This window comes from Muntiacus reevesi, chromosome 10 (genome assembly GCF_963930625.1).
Source record: "Muntiacus reevesi chromosome 10, mMunRee1.1, whole genome shotgun sequence".
Classification (NCBI taxonomy): Eukaryota; Metazoa; Chordata; class Mammalia; order Artiodactyla; family Cervidae; genus Muntiacus; species Muntiacus reevesi.
Window position 1 is genome coordinate 9,059,547 of NC_089258.1, and position 26,018 is coordinate 9,085,564.

Here is a 26,018-nt window from a genome sequence, read left to right on the forward strand (position 1 = left end):
CCTCCTTATGTTGATCAGTATGCCTATCTTGGCTCTGGGAGGTGTGCTGCACTCTTGAATTGAGGTTAGGGAGAGAGGAGTGAAGGAAGAGTGTGAGAGAAGGAAAGAGGTCATCACTCCACTTCTAGGAAATAGGATGAAGGGGAAGGAGCTATAGCCTGGAATTCTGGGGACCTAGATTCCATTTCGCCCAACTTTCTTTGTGTCCTTGGGTATGTCTATGAGTCTTGGACTTTTTAACCTAAAAACTGACCACACCCTTCCCAGTTCCAGCATTCTGTGGCTTGATCTTAGTCTAGGTCTCAATAAAATGTCCCACTTAAAACTAGACATGCGCTTCCCCTGAAAGCACCAATCATCTGCATATAACAAGCAGATATTTCTGCTGTATCTATAGAAGAACATTGCAGAAGAGGGAAAAAGACAAGGGCACTAAAAAAATAAAAATAAAAATTTCTCGTTCCACACTGGATGGTGTGGAACCATCTTAATTTTTACAGGGCTAGACATTTTAGGCCTGTGGTCATGTGATATTCATAAAAGGAGATGAGGAAACTGAGGTTCAGAGAGGTTAAGTAACTTGCATAAGGTCATGACTCCAGGAAACAACAGAGCAGGAGTTTGTACCCAAGCCTGTCTGACTCCAAAGCTTTGGAGTAACCACCATGGTCTTAGTTACATTCCTGAAGAGAAGGCAATCTGGGAGACCCAGAGGGACCCTCACTTCTCAATAAAAGAGGAAGAATCTTCCATGTTATTGGCCAATTTCATTTGCTGAAACCACAGTATCAGTATATGTAAGGTGAGCCCTTGTCTGGTATAGTTCCTATTGCCTGCTGTCCTAGCAGCGTTAAAATGCCTATTTTTACCCCCAAAAGATTTGCCTGGTAGATTTTATAGTCACCTAGTTATGTTTCTATGTCACAGCTCCTGTGATTGTATCATGGCCAGGAGAGAAGCAAAATAAATAAATAAAACCACTTACTGTTATGGGGATTAGTGGTTTAGATTAGAAATAAACCTTCAAGTTTATTTTATTCTGCACGTGCTATCAGTCCGTAAAATGTTTTCTATCCACATTAAGTAGCATGCAGACTTCCAACTGTAGTAACACAGTATGTCATAAACCTCCTATGTGACTCTTTTATCTTCCCTTTGTTGGGGATAAAGTCTAATCCTTCAAGTGAAGCTTGTGTCACATAGGTTTAAAAGAAAATATCCTGAGGATGACTTGTACATTCTCAGAGGAGAGTTTTCACTTTCAGGCATGGGCACTGCAAAATATCTCACACTAGAAATGTACCTGATGCCTCTGAATAAACTTGGGAGGCTGCCTGTTCATTCTATTTAAAACCTGTTAGAGTCATCCCAGTGACTCAGGAAAGTATAATGGAAACTTAGACACACACACACACACACACTTCACAGGAAATCCTAATGTTCCTCCCAGCCATGAGCACCAATCTCACGTCCCTTTGTTATCACCCACCAATGTCTTGCTCATGCCTCTAATAAGAGTAGCTGAACATTTTGAAACCTTTGTCTTATGATGATTTTGATTTCAATATCCAGAATTCAAGAGAATCAACATTGCAACAGTCAACTGCCTCTTCCAGACCACTGAAGTGTCTCTCACCAAGGTATCCAATGATTAGCATGTTGCTGAAGACAATGTGCATTCTTTCCTGCCCTTCTACTGGCCACTGTACCTCTGTGACTCCACAGTCTCTTGGCTTCCATCTCATGATTCTAAGCTAATTCTGTCTTTCCCACAGTCTTTTCATGTCTACTTGTAGTAGCTCAGCTCTCTGCTCTTGTCACACTGAACCCTGCCAGTTGGAATCTCAACCGTATGCATGGCTCCACCAATCTCCTGCAGCATTCCTCAGTACAGCTCTGCAAGTCACTAGTGTCCTTGCCCATTTTTCCTTGAAATTAGTTTAGGAAACTGTGCACACTATCACTTTTGGATATTACTATTAAGGTTAAGAGTACAAGATCTCATCCAAAAGTTATGGCTGTGGAAAACCATATGGAGAGTCCTAAAAAAAAAAAAAAAAAAAAAAAAACACTAACTAAAAATAGAACTACCTTATGACCCAGAAATTCCACTCCTGTGTACATCCGAAAAACTTCAATCTATCCAAAAAAAAAAAAAAAAAAAAAAAAAACCCTAAAAACATTAATTCAAAAAGACAGATGAACCCCAGTGTGCATAGCAACATTATTTACAATCACCAAGAAAAGGAAGCAACCTGTCTACCAACAGGTATTGGAACAATGAAGATGTTGTGTATACATACAGTGGAATACTACTAAGCCATAAAGAATAAAACCTTGCCATTTGCAACAACATGGATGGACTTGAAAGGCATTATGTTAAGTGAGATAAGTCAGACAAAGGCAAATACTGTATAGTATCACTTATATGGGGAATCTAAAAAACACTACAAACCAGCAAATATAACAAATAGAAGGAAAATCACAGATTAGAAAAAACTAGCAGTTTCCATGGAGGGAAGGGAGGAGGGAGGGGCAACATAGAGGTAGGGGATTAAAACATATAAACTATTAGGTATAAAATAAGCAACTAGGATATATTGTACAACACCAGGAATATAGCCAATATTTTATTTTATTTTTTAAGTTTTATTGAAATACAGTTGACTTATGGGCTTCCCTGGTGCTTCACATGGTAAAGAATCTGCCTGCAGTACAGGAGACCCAGGTTTGATCCCTGGGTTGGGAAGATTCCCTGGAGAAGGGAATGGCAACCCACTCCAGTATCCTTGCCTGGAGAATCCCATGGACAGAGGAGCCTCACAGGCTACAGTCCATGGGGTTGCAAAGAGTTGGACACAACTGAGTTAATTTATAATGTGTTGGTTTCAGATGTACAGCAAAATGATTTAAAATCCTCTTCTATTATAGGTTATTACAAGATACTGAGTATAGTTTTCCTGTGCTATACAGTAGGTTTTTGTGGTTTATCTAGTTTATATATTATTGTTGTTTGTCGCTAAGTTGTGTCTGACTCTTTGCAACCCCATGATCTGCAGCACGCCAGGCCTGTTTGTCATCTGCTATCTCCCAGAGTGTGCTCAAACTCATGTCCATTCAGTCGATGACGCCATCCAACCAACTCATCCTCTACTGCCCCCTTCTCCTCTTGCCCTCAGTCTTTCCCAGCATCAGGGTCTTTTCCAGTGAATCAGTTCTTCACATCAGGTGGGCAAAGTATTGGAGTTTCAGCATCAATCCTTCCAATGAATATTCAGGGTCAATTTCCTTTAGGATTGACTGGTTTGATCTCCTTGCTGTCCAAGGGACTCTCAAGAGTATTTCCAGCACCACAATTCAAAAGCATCAGCCCTCCTTATGGTCAACTCTCATATCCATACAAGACTACTAGAAAAACCATAGATTTGACTATATGGACCTTTGTCTGCAAAGTGATGTCTCTGCCTTTTAATACGCTGTCTAGTTTTGTCATAGCTTTTCTTCCAAGGAGCAAGTGTCTTTTCATTTCATGGCTATAGTCACTGTCTGCAGTGATTTTGGAGCCCAAGAAAATAAAATCTGACACTGTTTCCACTTTTTCCCCATCTATTTGCCATGAAGTGATGGGACTTGGTGCCATGATCTTAGTTTTTTGAATGCTGAGTTTTAAGCCAGCATTATCATCCTCCTCAAGAGTCTCTTTAGTTCCTCTTTGCTTTCCGCCATTAGAGTAGTATCATGTGCCTATCTGAGGTTGTTGATATTTCTCCCAGCAGTCTTCATTCCAGCTTGTGATTCATTCAGCCAGGCATTTCCCATGATGTACTTACATATAAATTAAATAAACAATGTGACAATATACAGCCTTGATGTACTCCTTTCCCAATTTTGAACCAGTCTGTTATTCCATGTCCAGTTCTAACTCCTGCTTCTTGTCATGCATACAGGTTTCTCAGGAGATAGGTAAGGTGGTCTAGTATTCCCATCTGTTTAAGAATTTTCCATAGTTTGTCATGAACACACAGTCAAAAGCTTTAGCATAGTCAATGAAGCAGAAGTAGATTTTTTTGTAATTCCCTTGCTTTTTCTCTGATCCAGTGGATGTTGGCAATTTGATCTCTATCTGTGCCTTTTCTAAATACAGTTTGTAAGTCTAGAAGTTCTTGGTTCATGTACATTTGCAGTCTAGCTTGAAGGATTTTGAGCATTACCTTGCTAGCATATGAAATGAGTATTGTTGTAGGACAGTTTGGACATTCTTTGGCATTGCCTTTCTTTGGAATTGGAATGAAAACTGACCTTTTCCAGTCCTGTGGCCACTGATGAATTTTCCAAATTTGCTGGCATATTGAGTGCAGCACTTTAACAACATCATCTTTTGTGATTTGAAATAGCTCAGCTGGAATCCTATCACCTCCACTAGTTTTGTTCATAGTAATGGTTCCTAAGGCCCACTTGACTGCACACTCCAGTGAAAGGTTGTTGCTGAATGATAAGACACGGGATTCTTGACCTCCGGAGGAGACGAATTCAATGCGGGGCCAGAGACGAGGCTGGATCGCTCGGAGCTTTTGTGTAATAAAGTTTTATTAAAGTATAAAGGAGATAGAGAAAGCTTCTGACATAGGCATCAGAAGGGGGCAAAACAGTACCCCTTTGCTAGTATTAGCAATGGAGTTATATACTCTCCAATGAATCCAAAGAATATCTGGAGCTTGTAAAGACCTCACCAGACCTACTCCCATAATTTACATTTTAAGATAACAGAGTTGGCCAGAAGGTTTAATCCAAAGATTGTCCTCAGGCAGGATACATCCTTGTAAAGACCAGACCTACTCCCGTAATTTATGATTTAAGATAACAGAATTAGTCAGAGTGTTTAATCCAAAGACTGTCCTCAGGCAGGATACATGATAGTTATATAGTCACTCACAATCTGTTAATGAAAAGAGAGGAATGTCATAAAACTTAGAATGGCACCAGATAATTCATCCCTGGCCATAAAAGATTGACTTGAATCTTGTAGAAGGGCAGATTACCAACAAATAGTTTCATTTACATAGATTAAGGGAACATTACCTGAGTAAGTAGGTTGGGCCATTTGGTGGAACCAACTTGAAGATAGAGTCATAGCTTAAGACAACATTTCCATAAGAAAAAGAAATGTATTGGTTAACTCAAGAGTAGTTAGCTTCAGGTGAAACCAGGTGTCATGGCAACACAGCATTTTAAGAGAAACCTCCTTTTAAATTTGTATAGAGAAGAAAAAATATCACTGGTTTGTTTCCTCCTGCCGCTTAAGAGTGATAAAAATGTCTGGCACTTGCAGCCTCTTTCCTCCGTATGGAGACCCCTGGCCTTCCTGCCTGTTACCCTCTCACCGGGTTGTCTGGCTCTAGGTGAGTGACCACATCATCATGGTTATCTAGGTCATGAAGACATTTTTTGTGTAGTTCTCATGTGTATTCTTGCTACCTCTTCTTTATCTCTTCTGTTTTTGTTAGGTCCTTGCCATTTCTGTCCTTTATTGTACCCATCTTTGCATGAAATCTAAGTACCTTGTTATCTCCAATTTTCCTGAAGAGATCCCTAGTCTTTCCCATTCTGTTGTTTTCCTCTATTTCTTTGCATTTTTCATTTAAGAGACTTTCTAATCTCTTCTTGCTATTTTTTTGAACTCTACATTAACTTGGGTATATCTTTGCCTCTTGCTTCTCTTTTTTCTCAGCTATCTGTAAGGCCTCCTCAGACAATCACTTTGCCTTCTTGCATTTCTTTTTCTTGGGGATGGTTTTGGTCACCACCAATGTTTGTACAATGTTACAAACCTTCATCCATAGTTCTTTAGGCACTCTGTCGACCAGATCTAATCCCTTGAATCTATTGGTCATCTTCTCTGTATAATCATAAGGGATCTGATCTAGGTCATACTTGAATGGTTTAGTGGTTTCTCCTATTTTCTTCAATTTAAGCCTGAATTTTGCAAGAAGGAGCTCATGATCTGAGCCACAGTCAGCTCCAGGTCTTGTTTTTGCTGATTACAAGTGTTGGTGAGGATGTAGGAAAAGGGGAACTCCTGTGCACTGTTGGTTTACCCACTATGGAAAAAAGTATGGAGGTTTCCCCAAATTAAACAGAACTACCATATGATCTAGCAATCCCCACTTCTGAGTATATATCCAAAGGAAATGAAAACAGGATCTCAAAGAGAAATCTGCAGTCCTATGTTCACTGCAGCATTACTCACTATAGCGCAGATATGGAAACAACCTAAATGGCCATCAGTAGATGAATGGATGGGCTTCCCTGGTAGCTCAGCTGGTAAGGAATCTGCCTGCAATGCAGAAGATCCCAGTTCGATTCCTGTGTTGGGAAGATTCCCTAGAGGAGGGATACGCTACCCACTCCAGTATTCTTGGGCTTCCCTGGTGGCTCAGATGGTACAGAATCCAACTGTAATGCGGGAGACATGGGTTGATCCCTGGATTGGGAAGATCCCCTAGAGGAGGGCATGGCAACCTACTCCAGTATTCTTGCCTGGAGAATCCCATGGACAGAGGAGCCTAGCGGGATACCGTCCATGGGGCTGCAAAGAGTCAGACATGACTGAGTGACTAAGCATAGCTCAGCACAGCACAGATGAATGGATAAAGAAGATGTAGTATATGCACATGATGGAATATTATTCAACTGTAAGAAAGAAGAAAATCCTGCCGTCTGTGACAGCATGGATGGGTGAAATAAGTCAGAGAAAGACAAAAACCCCATGGTATCACTTATATGTAGAATCTGAAGGGAAAGGAAAAGTCAAACTCATAGAAACAGAAAGTAGTAAAATGGTTGCCATGGACTAGGGGGTGAGAGAAATGGGGAAAGGGTACAAAGTTTCAGCTGGAAGATGAATAAGGATTGGTGTTCAAATGTAAACCATGATCTTTATGGTTGATAATACTGTTTTACATAATTGACATATGCGAGAGAGTAGAACTTAAGTGTTCTCATTTTAAAAAAAGATAAATATGTGAGGTAATGCATGTACCAATTAGGGGGAACTTTTCATAATATGTATCAAATTGCCACAATGTATACCTTAAATATCATTCAGTTTTGTCAATTATGCCTCAATAAGCTGAAATTAAAGAGAGTACAAGCTCTGTCTTATTCTATATCTGAATCCTGGCCTTGTATTGTCATGTAGCCTTGGACAAGCTACTAAGTCACTCTTTTCTGTAAAATCTATAAAATGGGAAAAATTCAGGCCATATCGTATGGGGATATTGTGCACAGAGGAGTCATAAATAAACATGTGGGAAGTGGTTGGCACTTGGTAAACACTTGGTAAACATTACTATTTACATATTCAAATGTCTGAGAGATCCTAAGGAGAAGAAACCAGTTTTGTTTTATTTAACTCAATAACTGGTTTAGGACTTCCCTGGTGGCTCAGTGGTAAAGAATCCACCTGCCAATACAGAAGACATGGGTTCAGTTCCTGGTCGGGGAAGATGCCATTTGCCATGAAGCAACTAAGCCTTTCAAGCCTGTGAGCCACAACTATGGAGCCCATGTACCGCAGGTACTGAAGCCTGCATGTCCTAGAGCCCATGCTCCACAACAAGAGATGCCACCACAATGAGAAGCCCATACACTGCAATGAAGAGTAGCCCCTGCTCACCACAACTAGAGAAAAGCCTACACAGCAATGAAGACTCAGCACAGTCAAAATAAATAAATACATAAAATTATTTTTTTAAAAACCGGTTTAACTTGACCCAAGATGTTTGAAAATGACTTAGTTTGAGAAATACATATTCTGCATCTCTGATCCATCTCAACTCAGAACCATCCAGTGAGCTGCAGACTCACCACACACCTGAGTGTAGGATCATCAGCCTCAGTATATCCAAATCCAAGCAATGTATGTCCCACCCCAGCCTTTTCCTCCTCTACTAGTTACTACATAGTATTAATAAAGAGCACCACCCTCTGCCCACACCAGCAATCTAAGGGTTAGCTGTAACTTTTCACTCACTGCTCACTCCTAACCTGTCACCAGCTTCTATAAACTCTGCCACTATATTCACTTTCAAAGTGGTCCCTGCCTCTCCATCACCCCATGCTTGAGAGTGAAAAAAAGTGAAGGTGTTAGTCACTCAGTCATGTCTGACTGCAACTTTATGGACTGTAGCCCACCAGGCTCCTCTGTTCATGAGATTTCCCAGGCAAGTATACTGGAGTGGGTAACCATTCCCTTCTCCAGGGGATCTTCCTGATCCAGGGACTAAACCCAGGTCTCCTGCATTGCAGGCAGATTCTTTACCATCTGAGCTACCACGGAAGTCCAAAGAATACTGGAGTGGGTAGCCATTCCCACTTCTCCATCACCCCATGACTACCACTTCTCAACTGCCTAAGAGCAGTGGCCTCCTCACTGGTTTCCCTGATCTCAGTCTCACGCCTGAATTGTTGCCAGAAAAATAATTTTAAAACCTAATTAGTTGTATGAATTCTCTTCTTAAAAGGTTTTTCATGCCTTTCAGGATAAAAGTTAAACTCCATTTTAGTATATAAAGCCACCTCTACCCCACACATTTCCATCATTCCTATTTATTTTGTTGTTGTTCAGTTGCCCAGTCGTGTCCAACTCTGTGACTCCATGGACTGCAGCACGCCAGGCTTCCCTGTCCCTCACCATCTCCTGGACTTTGCCCAAGTTCATGTTCATTGCATCGGTGATGCCGTCCAGCCATCTCATCGTCTGACGCCCTTTTCTCCTTCTGCCCTCAATCTTTGCCAGCATCAGGGACTTTTCCAATGAGTCGTCTGTTCACATCAGATGCCCAAATATGCCACACTATATCATGCCTCGTTGACTTTGCACAAACTGCTTTTCCCTGGAAAGTCCTTCTGCACCCAGATGGCTCCTACTCATTCTTGAAGATTTAATGTTTCACCTTCTCTCAGAAGGCTCTCCTACATAGATGCTTATCTCATAGTTTCCATGGTTGACTCATCCATTTCTCTCCCGGATAATTAGTCTAAGCCAATTACAGTAATTTCATTCTCTCTGGTTTGGAAGTAGGCATGTAAGCCAACCCTGAAAATGAAAAATGAAGGGAGGAGTTACCTGGGGAGGGGGAAGTTCTGAGAAAGGTTTCTTGCTTCTAAGAAGAACATACTGGACAGATAACGGACTTTCTCTTGACATTGTATGTGAGGGAGACACCAGGAATTCTGGCAGCCATCCTATGATGCTGATGGCAAATGGTCTGAGGGGGAGTTCTGGCTAACTGACAAGAGCAGTGCAGAGAGATGAAATGAACCTGGCTTCTCAGTCCTGGAATCCTCCCTGACTCTGGACTTGGTGCAGTCTTGGATAATAAATCACCGTATTATCTAAACCAGAGTTTGTTAGAGTTACTTGCTGCTAATGGTGTCCTAACTGATGCAGCTGTCAGCATCTCATGGGTCTCTCTGTCATCACAGTCAATCATCACACCAAAAGCAGGAACAGGACAGAAAACCCTCACTGCACTTCGGCATCATTGTGGTGAACTTCAATAATGCAATATGATAAAGACAGAAAATAGGAAGTGTAAATATTGGAAGGTGAAGGTGAAGTTGCTCAGTCGTGTCCGACTCTTTGCGACACCATGGTCTGTAGCCCACCAGGCTCCTCTGTCCATGGGATTTTCCAGGCAAGAATACTAGAGTGGGTTGCCATTTCCTTCTCCAAAGGAGGGCACAAAACTATGACTATCTCTAGGTTATTGTATCACCTACAGGAAAAGGCAAAGATTCTAATAAGAAGCTAGGGGGATTAATTAGAAGTCAGTCAGGTGTCAGCTTGAAAGCAATGAAGACCATATGAAAATATGATGATGGAAAATCCCATTCAAAATAGTTAAATGCACAAATTAGAACAGGCACATAATATCTAGGATATCCATAAGAAATATTCAAAACTTGCCTGAAGACAATACTAAAACATAGCTGAATAACATGAAAGAATACCTTGGAAAAATGAAGGAATATAACAATGTTCCTGAATAGGAGAACTTAATTATTTTGAAGATCCATATCTTTTCTAATTAAAATTCACTGCAATTTTAATACAAATCTCAACACATTTTCAAAAATGACAAATGAGAAAGTGCACATGATTATCAAGAAACTCTGAATAAAAAAAGATCCATAAGGGGGAATTTGACCTATCTGATGTCAAAACTATACTATTGTTCATAATGGAGCAGGAATGCTAAAATATGCAATTCAGAAATACACCTTTGAAAATAATGAGAGGTTATGATAAATAACTCTGAGAAAAATCACCAATTGGGAAGGAGAAAAAGTATATCCCTACTTCATGTCAAACACACATTAAAAATTCCAAAGAAGTCAGAAAGTCAATTAAAAGCAAATATTAGATCAAACCACATGAAATCACTATTTTTGTAGGTCAAAGGCAGTTGACTATCAGAAATTTCATATGGTTAAAGCTAACACATTAATTTTGAGGATGAAAACACAGGAAACATGTTTATAGTCTTGGAATGAGGGATACTGACAAAACATAAAACTCGGAAAAGAAGTCTGCAGATGTAGAAATTGTCTGTGCATATGAAAACTACCTGTGCTACAAAGTTAACGTTAAAGTAAGTTAAAAGCTCAAAATCCTTCAAGCTAGGTTTCAACAGTATGTGAACTGAAAACTTCCAGATGTACAAGATGGATTTAGAAAAGGCAGAGGAACCAGAGAGCAAATTGCCAACATCCATTGGATCATAGAAAAAGCAAGGGAATTCCAGAAAAACATCTACTGCTTTATTAACTACTCTAAAGCCCTTGACTGAGTGGACCACGACAAATTGTGGAAAATTCTTAAAGAGATGGGAATACCAGACCACTTTACCTGCCTAAGAAACCTGTAAACAGGTCAAGAAACACCAGTTAGAACTGGACATGGAACAATGGACTGGTTCAAAACTGGAAAAGGAGTACATCAAGGCTGTATATTGTCACCCTGCTTATTTAACTTATATGCAGAGTACATCATGTGAAATGCCAGGCTACATCTAGCTGGACTCAAGCTCAAGCTGGAATCAAGATTGCCGGGAGAAATATCAATAACCTTAGCTATGCAGATGACACCACTCTAATAGCAGAAAGCAAAGAAGAACTAAAGAGCCTCTTGATGAAGGTGAAAGCTGTGCTTATTCACTCAGTCACATCTGACAGTTTGCAACTGTAGCTTGCCAGGGTCCTCTGTCCATGGGGATTCTCCAGGCAAGAATACTGCAGTGGGTTGCCATGCCCTCCTCCAGGGGATCTTCCCAACCCAGGGATGGAACCCAGGCCTCCTGCACTGCAGGCAGATTCTTTACCGTCTGAGCCACCAGGGAAGCCCAATAAAACTGTGGAGTGGGTAGCCTATCCCATCTCCAGGGAAACTTCCCGGCCCAGGAGTCAAACTGGGGCCTCCTGCATTACAGGTGGTTTCTTTACCAGCTGAGCTACCCTGAAAGCCAAAGGTGAAAGAGGAGAATGAAAAAGCTGGCTTAAAACTCAATACTCAAAAAACTAAGATCATGGTATCTGTCCCATCATTTCATGGCAAACTGATGGGGGAACAATGGAAACAGTGACAGACTTTACTTTTGGGGGCTCCAAAATCACTGCAGATGGTGACTGCAGCCATGAAATTAAAAGATGCTTGCTCCTTGGAAGAAAAGCTACGATCAATCTAGACAGCATATTAAAAAGCAGAGGCATCATTTTTCTGACAAAGATCCATTTAGTTAAAACTATGGTTTTTCCAGGAGTCATGTAAGGATGGGAGAGTTAGACCATAAAGAAGGCTGAACGACGAAGAATTGATGCTTTCAAATTGTGATGCTGCAGAATACTCTTGAGAGTCCCTTGGACAGCAGAGATCAAACCAGTCAATCCTAAAGGCAGTAAGTCCTGAATATTCATTGGAAGGACAGATGCTGAAGCACCAATATTTTGGCCACATGATGTGAAGAGCCAACTCATTGGAAAAGACCCTGATGCTGGGAAAGACTGAAGGCAGGAGGAGAAGGGGGCGACAGAGGATGAGACAGTTGGGTGGCATCACTGACTCAATGGAAATTAAAGAACAGGCAAGCCTGGAGTGCTGCAGCCCATGGGGTCACAAAGAATTGGATACTACTGAGCAACTGAACAACAACAAAATTAAAATCCAGGAACAAATTAGGAGGGAAAAAGATAATATAAGAATTCTCACAATCTATAAGGGAAGGACAAAAATGAAACAGAAATGCACAAACAAGTAATTCCAAGCAGACATGCACATGGATAATTATCCTCTGAAAAGATGCCCACCTTTACAAGTAAAAAGGAACAGGTATATTAAAATAATAAAATCTCATTTTTTTTTTCCAATCTTAGAAACTGGTCACATCAGGGTTAGGGCTTACGTGGGGAAGAAGTCATTCTTGTACTCACCTTTTCAGTGAGTATTAGTTTTTCAGAGGATAATTTGTTTGCCCATTTCCATCAAAATTTAAAATGTGTATATCCGTCAAATCAGCAGTTATGCTTTTAAGAATCTGTCATATAGAGAAATACTTGTATATGCACATTCCTTGGCGTATGTCTGTTACAACTACTAAACAGGAAATATCAATTTCCAGTAATAATTTGGTGATTAAATAAATTATGATATGTTTTTACTATAAGATATTATTCAGCCAGTTTTAAAAGGATACAGGTTAATATGTATTGATATGGAAAGTCCTTCATGCCATATGATAAATTGAAAAAAAAAGAACTATAATATATATTGAACAATCTCACTTATGATTTAAAAAAATCCTATATCCATTCTACATGTCAATGTACATAGATTGGCTATCAGGAACATCAGGGTCAAGGAAAACATTCTATAAAATTATATTTTAAAATATCTCTTATAAGAACACATCATCTATTATCTATGTCATTATACAAATACAACTAAGTTCACTTAGGAGTGATTTCCACAAACGTGAATGAGGTATGGCCAATTCCAGACATTTCCCAGGATTTTTAAAATTTTAATCATTTGGTGAAAACCATATAAAACATATATATATATATATATATATATATTCCCATTTTCCCCAAGGACCACAAAATATATTTTCAGTGAAAAGGAAACTGGCAGAACCTCAGTTTGATCCCAGTTCTTTAACTGATACTATATTTCAGGACCATACTTTAGGACAGCTCTACTTTGAAGATATAGGAGGGTCTTGCCTCATCCAGGAAAGCGCACTTGAAGATCTTACCCTTTAAACAATGAAAGGAGGGAGGAGCATATTTTGATCATCCAACCTGCCATCTCTGTAATCATCCCTCACTCCTGAGCCAATGGATTGGACACACCACAACTGCCTCCTTCCTAACCCAGCTACTGATTAGCATGTAATTCATTAGCCTTTAGGATGACTTCCTACCATTTCACTTAAGGAGAGTGTCAGGACCTCCATTTGAAGCCCTCCCATCTTCCCTCAGGGCCTGCGCACACTCCTTCCTGCCTCCCTGCCTTTCTCCCTCCTTCTCCTCCTCATCCTTATCACAGACTTCTGACATTCTCGGGTGAGTGCAGACCAGAGCCCGCTGCAGGGCACGTACCCGTGTTTCTGGCTGTGATCTTGGCACTGTGTCTCAGCAGACGGACAAACACATTGCTGGTGCAGTGATTCACCAACTGCAGGCGGAGACCCCTCCGAGTCTGGATCTTGACCAAGCATTTTGCCATTACTGTTTCTTCAGTTCGCCGTGTCTCCTCTGCCTGTCATGGCTCAGGGGAGCTACCACCAGCCATAGTGGCTTTGACCTTTCACTAACTGTCCATTCTGTTTTAAAGGACCGAGGCAGGGCCCACTGAATGAATCAAATGTCAGGCTCCTAATGCAGCCAACAGAAATAACTCAGGAGGGATCAGCATGGGGCCAGAGGAGGGAGGGGGATGCTATTTTTAATCTCTCCACTCACTCCCCTGACAAACAATGAAATAATATACAACATCCTTACCCTAGCCAATTCAAAACCATCCAGGCCAGAGGACCCCAGCCCAATGTCCTACAGCGTCCTAGGAACTGAATGCCTCCCCCACCCCACAAAAATAAAACAATACCCAGGCAACTCTGTGATGGAGAAACAACCCACCTTGATTTCTTTAAAAGAATATTTGAATCTTTATTATGTTCTAGAGCAGTGCTTTCCAATAAAAATAAAATGCAAGCCACATTAAAGAACAAAAAGGAAGCATTTGAAAAGTGAAAGAAATAAAATTAAATTTAATGATGTGTTTTATTTGAAGCCAAGATATCTAAACTAGTATCATGCACCATGTAACAATATCAAAATAATAAAATAGTTTAGATACTTTTTGGTACTAATTTTGAAATTGGTGTGCATTTGCACGCTTACAGCATGTCTCAGTTCAGCAAACAGCAGGACACGACTTACCGACCGAACAACAGCAGCATTGCCAATGCTCAGCAGCCACGTGAGATTGCCGTATTGGACAGCACAGCTCTGGACAAAGTGCTGAGGACCTCACGGCGTTATCTCTGTCCTCACAAGGATGCTAAAATGTCCCTTTTTGGATAGAAAAGGAAACAGCATCCTGGAAAGAGTAACTGACTTGACCAAATTCACAAAGTAAGTGGCAAAGCCATGATTTGAACCTAAGCATCTAATATCGGTTGACTAAGAAGACAGTCTCCCAGGAGGACAGCTGCTGGTACCCCTACTTCTAACCTCATGTTTCAAATGTAGGATCTGAATATAATTTAATTCTCTCTCTCAAGACTTTGAAAGTCCTGTACTTGTACCTCTGAGCATGAAATGTACTTGCATCCCAGAGTCAGTGTTCTGGGAGCAAAATATTTTCAATATTTTAGGAATATTGAAAAATTCCTATATTTGAAAATATTTCAGCTGATTAGTAACTGTGCCCCATATACTATCATTCAGTTCTATTTCTTGGCTGGTACATTTTCTCATTTTCATTTTTAGAGGAAAAAATTTTTTCCTCCCACTATTATGCATGTATGCATTTTTCTTTTTTAAATAGCTACTGAGGGCAAAAGATAATTTTCTAATAAAAATATTCTTTTTTTTTTCTCCTCTCTTAACAAAACAAAACATTATGTGCAGAGCAGTCAGTTGAAATTATGCATTGTTATATCTCACTGTGGGAATATAAATTGATCTAGAATTTCTGGAAAAAAGTTTAACAAAATACATTGAGTTTTATAGCATGATATCTGTCGACTCAAAGATTCCACTTTTAGGAATTTAGCCTGAGGAAATAATGAGAAATGTTGACAAAGATTTATGAACAAAGATTTTCCTCAGAGTGTCATTTACTGTAGCGAAAAGAAATTTTAAAAAGTCAATCTAAATTTCCAGTGGGAAAATGATTAAATACATGTGATGGAATATTGTACATCCATTAAAATGTATGTTTAGGAGTTTAATGATGTGGGGGAAAGCTTGCAATATATTGATTACTGGAAGAAGCAGTTTATGTAAGCAGCTATGACCTCAATTATATAAAAATGTACACTACAGACCAGACTATAAATTTTGATAAGGGAGAATGGGGAAGCCAGCTATGCACTGTGCGTGGAGGTCACTGCTAGATATCTCCCAGGGGCCTCCCTCTCCCCACCACAGGTTATCAGTTCCAGTTTCAACAGGGCAGTTCCTCCTCTCACCAGGGTTAGTCAGTTTGCAAACCTGACACTTGAAAGGAAAATACTCCTAAAAATTCACAATATTTTCACCCCTTTGCAATTCCTTTTTTGATATAATTCTGAGCAGAATCCCCATTTATAAAAAGATAGGCTGCACAGAGGTGGGGCCCTGGGACAGTACCTGCTAGGCCTTTCCTCACTAGCGACCAAGAGCAGTTCCTGAAAAACTACTGAAAATCTTCAGGATACTGAGAAACAAATCAGAAAGTCCCCGTGCCAAATGAATCAATATTGTGCGGGAACACAGATCAAGGATTTTAAAGATTAATGTGGGCTCACTGGCATGGCAGTAGACGAGGCCTCAGATATTGAGAACACCTCCCTTTGCCTATTTGGATGGAATATAGATGAATCTGTGTGCTTGTCATTATAAATAAAGACAACATGATGTGACTTGATAGCATACTCTAAACAAACAGCCCCCCCGCCCCAAAAAAAACCCCAAAGCAACAACAAAAAAACAAAATGAAAACTCCTAAAAGCAAATAAAAAACCTGAAACGAAATGACCACCATCCCTTCTATCTGTTCTTTTCCACGGAGAGTTATTCTCATAATTCTCAAGTTTCAAGTTTCACTATAGTTTTGAAGTGTCTCCTTTCCTTTTAGTAACTATAACTAATGATAAAAAATATTCTGCATCTCGTGCATGTAAAATTTTTTTCTTACTTTAAGTTGTTCCCACTCTTTAAGTTACTTTTCAGAGATCTTAAGTATGATTCTTTTATCCTCTTTTTTCGGGGACTTTCAGCTTTTACTTAGAGGGAAGGAACCTAGCAGGACCAGCATCCCATGTTATCCCAGCCACTTCTGTCTACCTTGCCCTGTTCTACCCAGAGGTGTGGCTACATTTCAAGAGGATGAAACAAAGAGAAGCAGAGTCAAGCCAAGGATTCTGGGAGAAACTGCTCAAGAAGCTTGTGCTTGCTCTAGGCACTGCGCTCATAGACCCGACAGCAATAGCACAACACTTGGATGCCCTTGAACACCCTTCCTGTTTAGATTTGTCTTGTTTGTTTGAAGAATCAGGAATGCATGTCTGGGCAGTGACAAGAAGCTAAAGAAAGCAGCAGATATGTGTGAAGAGAGGAATTGATTTTCCACAATGAGATGCCAGAAACACTGATAAATCAGGCAGAAGCCACAGCAGAGGAAGAGAGTTTAATGATAAGAGCTGTTCATAAGCCTGGATTTCACGTCTGCTTTGGGGACAAACTTGCTGGCACAGGTTTGAGGCAAGGGAACAAGTCTGTCTTTGCTTTGTGGGTGACTGGGAGCTACTACACGACTTGGAACCCTAGGGCATCCGAAAATGGAGGCAATAAATTTCCTCCGGGTGTTAGGACAAGAAAATGAGATTGTGTATATCAACTGCCTTGCATAGTGTTGGCTGCTGGTTGATGAAGGAAAACTTAAAGGAGTTACAGATAGTAAAAGTAAAGGCACAACCTCTGGGTTCTAATCCTGGTTGTACCATTTATCTGACTTCAGTTTCCATGCCTGTAAAATGAGCAGAGCAAAGGCAGGACCTATCTCCCAGGGCTGCTAGGAAGACTAATGAAGGTGATCCACGAGGCATGTTCAGATCAAGGGCTATCACAGGAATTACTCAAGAAAAATTACTGATTTTTCCCCAGCACATGCTCATTTCTTTCTCTCCTTTACTCAAGGGAAAGACAGTGAGGATTTTAAATAGTCTGGATTTTCTCCCTTCTGTCAGCCATCTAACATTTCTGGTTACTTTTCCCTAAATAGGAAACAGCATTGCAGGCTGTTAAGTTTACCTGACCAGCTCTGTGACCTCGGGAAAGCTATATAAGCTTGTTGAAGTGTTGTTTTCTGCCTGTAAAATAGGACTGATGTTGACATTCATGTAACTGAGTGCCTGATAAGTAGCGGGCACAGAAAATGCTAGCAACTCTATCATCATCAATATCATCTACCGTATTAGTTATTTTGAAAACTAACAGGTTTCACAGGTGTAGTGGATTTGGCTTTTAGTTAAAATAGTTATGGAGATTCACTGAAATTTTAGCTGACTGCTAGCTCCCATTAGGAAGATAATAAAAAGTTATTACACACATTAAATGTTCTTCATAATAAATTTAGACATCAAGTATCAGTTACTTGATACTTTATTGTATCTCAGTTTATTTGATGCCTAAATTTATTTGATGTCTAATTATGTGAAAATCCTTGGCACTGTAACATATTTATCATATAATGAAACATATTAATGTTATAAAATATTTTGTGATACAATGGGTATATTCTTGGGTATATAAAGAATATAAGAAATGGAAGCAGTTCCCAGCACCACTAAGTGATAGGGCTATTCGACCAGGTAGTCAATCATTTGTGTAATTCAATTTCCTCCTTTGTAAAATGAGACAACATTATCTGTCCTATCCATTTCAAAGAAATGGTCATGAGTCTCAAATTATAGTAACTCATGGAAAAAAACCCTGAAAATGTGTAAGACGCTTTGGCATATTGGATACTCTTCCTCTTATTATCTCCCTTATCAGATGAAGCACTCGTTGAGTGCCTCCTCCCTGTAACACAAGAGTCCTGCTGGGTGGGGCCAGTCATCACATGCAGTGGTGGGAGATGGGCCAATAAACCTCCTGGAGAATTACAGCTGCAGACAAAACAGAATTCAAACAGCGCGGCTGGGCTCTCCTCACTGTGGGGAAAGACAGCACTCTTCACATGAACTTCGTTGCTATAGAGCAGTGGTCCCCAATCTTTCTGGTATCAGGGACCCGTTTCACGGAAGAGAGTTTTTCCACAGATGGGAAGGGATGGTTTCAGGATGACTCAAGCTCATTACATTTATTGTGCACTTTATTTCTATTATTATTACATGCGCTGCACCCGAGATCATCAGGCATTAGATCCTGGAGGTTGGCGATTCCTGCTGTAGAGGATTCTAACATAGGACTCATCTGTTTCCCTGACCTTCCGATAGACTGACAACTGTGGCATCTCTAAATAGGGAGCTTTTGCGACCTGTGTCAGAGAGGGACAGACAAGAGAGGGAGAGACAGTAAGAGAGACGTAAGGGGGGACGGAGTGTCACAGTGCTCTTGCTGTCTGCTCAGACCAGTGGTGATGATTTCTAGACAGGCAGGAAAAACAGACTGGACGCTCCATCAGACACTGCTCTGCTTTCACTTCTTGCCTCCTGGTGTTCTGATCCTGACTTTTTTACCCCAGACTTACAGAATTAATATTGTTGAAAATAAATCTTAGGTGGTAGTTATTATCAAAAAAGCACTACCTGCACAGTGCAGGGAAGCAGAGAACTATCAGAAGGCAGGAAATGGGTGAAGGAGATCCCAATAGTCCCTCAAAGCTGACAGCCCAGAGAAAATTGCTGCTGACATTTGCTGTTTCCTACCAGACCCGGAGGAGTTTTAAGTTCAAAGGGTTGCAAGCATAGTTAAAATATTTACAAGTTGGTGAGGCCTAGAGAAGTCATAATTGAGTATGAAATTTTAACCTCAAAGCCAAAAATACCAATGTGTTGTGCTATATATCATTCTGTGTGATGTCTTGAAACTTTTAAAACTGTATTTTTTCTGTACAGTATTAAAAATCAGAGCTATCACTCCCCTGACAAAGGTCCATGTCGTCAAAGCTGTGGTTTTTCTAGTTGTCATGGATGGATGTGAGAGTTGGACAATAAAGAAGGCTGAGCACTGAAGAATTAATCGATGCTTTTGAACTATGGTGTTGGAGAAGACTCTTGAGAGTCCCTTGGACTGCAAGCAGATCCAACCTATCAATCCTAAAGGAAATCAGTTCTGAATATTCATTGGAAGGACTGATGATGAAGCTGAAGCTCCAATACTTCGGCCACCTGATGTGAAGAGCTGACTCACTGGAAAAGACCCTGATGCTGGGAAAGATTGAGGGCAGGAGAAGGGGCGACAGAGGATGAGATGACTGGATAGCATCACTGACTCAATAGATATGAGTTTGAGCAAACTCCAGGAGACAGTGAAGGACAGGGAAGCCTGGCATGCTGCAGTCCATGGGGTTGCAAAGAGTCAGACACAACTGAGCAACTAAACAACTGACTTTCTGAGTGCGATTTACCAAGATCTGAGCAAGCTGTTTGCCCGTGCTCTCCCTCCCTCCTCCTCTGAAAGAGTACCCGCGAAGGGCTGCTTTAGAAGATTCTCCTTGAACACAGACAAGCCTGCATCCATGTGAGCCAGTTCACAAACTGGATGGCTCGTCTTTCCTTCATCCAACAGATACTCCCTGAGCGCTCCAGTGTGCTAGGCACTGGCCCAGACACTTGGAAGACAGTTGAGTCTGAGCCTGATTGTGGTCTTGGCCCCATCCTGGAGGGTGAGACAGATGTGCAACAAGTAAACCAACACACAGACAAGATAACGTGAGTGCTAACAGGATTCATCATTGATAACTTGGCAGGAGTGGGGTTTTGGGGGTAAAGCTTCAGATGGGGCTGTTGTGGAAAGATCGCCTTAGGGTGATAGTTTACCCTACATTTGAAGAGGAGACAGAAGGATCCAGTGTTGCAAAGGTACCTTATCATATACTGAATGCTTCTGTATAGAAGTTTATTTAGGGGTTCCTTTCTGGCCCCCAAGTCAGCGTTTTCATTACTTTTGCTTTACAGTGATGATAGGCTTTGGTCTAAGCCCTTAATATACATTCTCTTGCGGATGCTGATCTTATTTTTCAGAGTATCTTTGTCATTTTTATAGTTAAAAAAAATGTATTTTCTATCACTATGGGTCAGTTAATACTCATGACAGCTCTGTTAACTAGGGTTATTATCTATAAATTTTACAGATAAGGAAACAGAGGTTTAAAGATTAGGAGCTACTTCCTATGAAAATAAACATCATACCCTCCCCCAAACACACAGCATCACCCTTTTTCTAGACAGTCACCCACCCTGTCAATTCCACCTTCTAATTCTTCTTCCTCACCCACTTCCTAGTCCTAGCAACTTCTTTGGAATCTGATGCAGCTACCCTCTCACCCTCTGACACATCCATCTCAGGGCATCTAAATACAAAGTAAGTTTTTTAAAACACTAATCTGTTCACTTCACTCACTTAAAACTGTCAGATAGCTTCTTTCAGACATACCCAGCAGGGATTTTCTTGGAATCTTTAGCTCATAAATTTAGAACAAAAGCTTAGTGATAATTTCTCATGGACACAGAATCTTAACAACTAAGGACTGGTTTCACATACTTAATGGAAAATCTAAAGATGAAGAACGATACACAGCATTTGCTTAAATTACCTTCCCAGTTAGGTTCCAAAGTACGATGCTGGAAACTTCCCTAGAGCTTCAGAAGAAAAGGTATTAACTTTTGAAGGGAATGAGCTTAATGTTTTGTCTTCTAGGATTCTTTCTCTTTTCATTTTCTGGTATTCCAGATTCTATCAGTTAAATCAAAGAGGAATGACACCCACAGTGAGGTGAGGGGCAGGATAAGACTAACTCTATGAAAGCCTGAGAAGTAGCATGAGATGCTCTAGCTACAAGGAAATGGGCATCCCAGCCTGTATTTCAAAATCTCTTCTGCCAACCAGAAAAGTCATGAAGGACCCGCTGAAGACTGAGAATCACAAGGCCTGCTGACAGCTCTAACAACTTCCCACAATTCCTCATGTTTTCCTAACTTTCCAATAAGATGTGCATCTGCATCTTATCTACAAACAAGAAAGAGCATATCATGCCAAACAGTCAGCTTTCCATAAGAAATAAAAGTTAAAAAAACATGTTCATGACAAGACAGATGTACTGCTGGGCTACTACCTCTGTCTTCCAAAGAATGAATTTAGTCCCTGCCCCTCCAAAATTGACTATAACATTTCTGAACAAAATGTTTAAAATGAGCATACTCTGTTTGAATAGGGAAATGTTTGCATACTCAAAAAATAGAAGTAGAGCAAAGAATATAGAAAACTAACAAGTTATTTTTAAATGACACAAAAAGCCTAATGTGCATTGTACTTACGAGTTCTCAGTGGAAGCAGGTTAGAACTCCGAATTTTTTGTTTTATTCCATAGCATGGCTTATATGTAATCTTAGGGCTTAGGGTCAGGAACAGAAAATTCAGCTAGAATGGCTCCCCTTCCATTAACCATCCACCCTTTAGTGAGAAGATCCCAGGCATTGTGCAGGGAGGGGCATGCAGTTAGACCAGACTCAAATATAAGTGGCACCTCCAGAGAAATGGACAGCAGAGTGATAGTTACCAGGAGCTGTGGGAGTGGGGATGTGGAAATGTTTGTCAAAGGATACAAACTTACAGTTGTTAGATTAATGAGATCTGGGGATCTAATGTACAGTATGGTGATTATAGCTAATAATGCAATATTCTATACTTAAATATTGCTTAGAGTCGATATTATGTTCTCACCAAAAGAAAGAAATGGGAGGGAAGTGTTAGCTAACTCTATGGTGATCATCATTTTGTACCATATAAATGTATCAAATCAATACACTGTACATCTTAAATTTATACACGGTTATATATAATTATATCTCAATAAAGATAAAAAGAAGAATAAATGCAAGAATGAAAGAAAAGAAAGCTATTAGTACTTTCTTCAGAGCCAGGAGCATGTCATAGGGGAGGAGCCACTTGACAAAACAGTACGGACTGAGCCGGTGGAGCAGAGGAAAGTTGGAAGAGCAGCCCCAGCAAAGGAAACAGCAGAGAGGATCCTGTGTGGGTCTGCAGTACTGGGTGGGGGGTGGGTGGAGAGCTGCAGCCACAGAATGAGGAGAGGGTCAGGCAGGACCAATGGAGGGAAATATGGTGAGTGTGGACCAGATTGTGAGGAGCCATGAACACCTTTCAGGGCTGCACTCTGCTCCACAGTCAATGGGGAAGGTTCTAGAAACTAGTTCTAATAAGGGTGATGGCTCCAGCAGGAGTTTAGAGGGTGGGTTAGATGAAGATCAATAAGGAAGATACTGCAGTGTCCCCAGAGAGAGAAGAGGGAACCTGGAATGAAGCTGTCACAGCAGGCTGAAGAGTTAGGGCAATGCCAGTTACTCCTGGGTAGACTTGACAGTGGTGGCCAAGTCGATGCAGGCATGGGAGGGGTATCAAGGCAAGGATGGCTTCCGGGTCTCTGGCTGGGGCAACTTCATGGACATTCTGTCATTAACCAAATCAGAGAAGGGGCAATTTGGAGACTGGGATTTGAGGAAGGAAGAGAACATGAGGGTAGTTGTAAGCCCATTAAGTTTAATGGGTTATCTGTCAGCTATTACACGGCATCCAAGTGGAGGTGGCCAACAAGCAGAGGAGAGTGCAGGGTGGTAGCGTGGGGCTGAGCACTAATACAAGGAGGCTAATTCAGGAGAAACAGAGAAGGTCAAGGTCGCTCTCATCAGTGAAAACACTGCACCTTGAATCCTGTCTCCTTATTCCAAGTTCAGTGGTCTCCATTTCCAACACCAGTGAAAAGCAAGTTTTACTGTCTTCCAGTGGTGGTTAAGACAGTGTTTTAAAATACTAATTGATTAATTAACCCGTGCTCACAAAAGTCCTGGAAGCCTTTTCTTGATCCTCAGCCCAGATAGCAAACTTAACCCACCCAACAATAAAACCACCACCACAAAGACTTAACTGTAAATCTCACAAACCATTCTCCAAGACAGAAAGACCTCCCCTAACTGCAGACTGCACAAAAGGATCCACACTCTAAGTAAAAGGAAAACTGAAGGGGTCACAAGGAGAGGAGAGTGTGAGATAAGAGACCTAATCTGCAAGGGTCAGGTAGCATTCGCTGACAGCAACAAGGTACCCCATGGGCGTCATCACCCAACAAGCCACCCATCGATTGTGCAGATGCAGAGTTGTCCATTCCCCTCTTATTCACTGGCCCATAGCACACTTAAAACGCTGTGAATAAATATATGGCCTGAATGCCTATAGATACCCTCTATAGGATGGCGGTAACATAAAGGAAACCTTCCAGCGCTGTTCATACATGAAACCAGATGAAAATCTCCCACAGACGTTGGACAGTGACTAGGAATTTCACAACTATAATGCATTCTTCAAAAAAATGTATGAGGAATTTCCCTGGAGAAGAATTTAAGCCATCTCTCTGATTAAGACGACCTATAATTCAGATTTTTCCTTCCATATAAATAAAGAGCTTTTCCCCTATCATGGTCAAACCCAGGACTTAAAATTTTGAGATGTTCCATAACTTAGATGTATCAAGGCAATTTATTCACAGTGCGGTTTTGTCACATGCCAACACAGGTGCCCAGAGGTTTTCCTGGGAGAAATAGGTGACAATGCTGTCCTTACTGGCCCATTAGCACAGCTGCCTTTGGTCTGTTTAGGACTCTCAAGCAAGAGCCTATTTCCCTTGCCTCTGTGCAGGGTGAATTTGTTTTCTCATCACTTCTGCTGTATTATTTCACTCCCTCCAGGCACAAGTCACCATTACAGATAAACCATTATTGTCTGAGTAGAGGAAATTGAATTGGGCTGCATTAATAAATGGAGTTCTATTTTTTTTCCATATTTCCCAACAGCTTTACAAATGGTATTAAGAATCAGGCATCTGTGCCTCTCTGTTGGGAAAAAACCAGGCTCTTCTGGAACTATGGACTCCTCATGTTGCTGCTCTGTAACCAAGGAGCTAGAGGCATCAGGTCTCAGTCCTTCGCCTAACACAGCACCAGGAGCCTCTCTCTCTTGCATTTTAATTATATGCTCAAGATGAGAAATGCAAGAAATGCAAGAAAAATGTCTAGCCACTCTAAACCACTTTATAGTTTTGTAAAGCTACAATAAGAGACATTCATATATATAATTTGGTGGGAGGTAGGAGAATGAAAGATACTTTTGTATATTTATGTGATTAATAAGGTATGTATGTTAAAATGGTGACTTATTTCACTCTGCATGGTAGTCTCTAGGTCCATCCATGTCTCTGCAAATGGCACAGTTTTGTTCCTTTTTATGGCTGAGTAATATCCCATTGTATATATGTACCACATCTTCTTCATCCATTCCTATGTTTATGGACCTTTAGGTTGCTTCTATGTCCTGGCTATTGTGAATAGTGCTGCAGTGAACATTGGAGTGCATGTATCTTTTGAACCGTGATTTTCTTCAGATGTATGCCCAGGGTTGGGATTGCTGAATCATTTGGTAGTTCTATTTTTAGTTTTTTAGGGAACCTCCAAACAGTTTTCCATAGTGGCTGTGCCAGTTTACATTCCCATCAGCAGTGTAGGAGGGTTCCCTTTTCTCCACACCCTTTCCAGCATTTATTGTTTGTATGTTTTTTTACAATGGCCATTCTGACCATTGTGAGGTGATGCCTCATTGTAGTTTCGATTTGCATTTCTCTAATAATTAGTGATGTTGAGCATCTTTTCATGCGTTTGTTGACCATCTGTATGTCTTCTTGGCAGAAATGTCTATTTAGGTCTTTTGCCCATTTTTTGATTGGGTTGTTTATTTTTTTGATATTGAACTGGATGAGTTGTTTGTATAGTTTGGAGATTAATCCTTTGCATTTGCTTTATTTGCAAATATTTTCTCCCATTCTGAGGGCTGTCTTTTTTTCTTATTTATGGTTTCCTTTGCTGTGTAAAAGCTTTTAAGTTTAATTAGGTCCCACTTGTTTGTTTTTGTTTTCATTACTCTAGGAGGTGGGTTGAAAAAAGATTTTGCTATGATTTATGTCATAGAGTGTTCTGCCTATGTTTTCCTCTAGGAGTTTTACAGTGTCTGGCCTTACATTTGGGTCTTTAATCCATTTTGAGTTTATTTTTGTATAAGTCAGAAAGAGAAAAACAAGTATTGTATAATATCGCTTATATGTGGAATCTAGAAAAATGACATAGATGAATTTATTTGCAAAGCAGCAATAGAGACACAGACATAGAGGACAGAGTATGGATACCAAGGGGGAAGGAGGAGTGGGAGGAATTTGGATTGAGATTGTCACACATACACTACTATCATAAGATAGATGACTAATAACAACAGAGAGCTCTACTCAATGCTCTGTGGTGACCTAAATGGGAAGAAAATTCAAAAAAAGAGGGGCTGTGTGTGTATGTACAGCTGATTCACTTTGTTGTGCAGTAGACACGGACACAACATTGTAAAGCAACTATAATAAAGATTAATAAATAAAAAATTAAAATTGTAGGGGACTATTTAGTGTCACAGAGATATGT

The 26,018-nt window shown here is 40.5% G+C and overlaps 1 protein-coding gene across 3 annotated transcripts in view; it reads right to left on the reverse strand.

The window, feature by feature from the left end:
- Positions 1-26,018, reverse strand: part of FRMD3 (FERM domain containing 3) — a 325,040-nt gene that overhangs the window by 28,850 nt on the left and 270,172 nt on the right. The window contains exon 1 of one of the 3 annotated variants that reach the window (XM_065947121.1): positions 13,660-13,920. The exons of the other annotated variants lie outside the window; for them this stretch is intronic. Within the exon in view, the coding sequence (XP_065803193.1) occupies positions 13,660-13,786 (127 nt within the window). The 5' untranslated portion in view covers positions 13,787-13,920. Of the gene's footprint in view, positions 1-13,659; positions 13,921-26,018 lie in introns of those variants that run through there. 3 annotated transcript variants of the gene reach the window in all.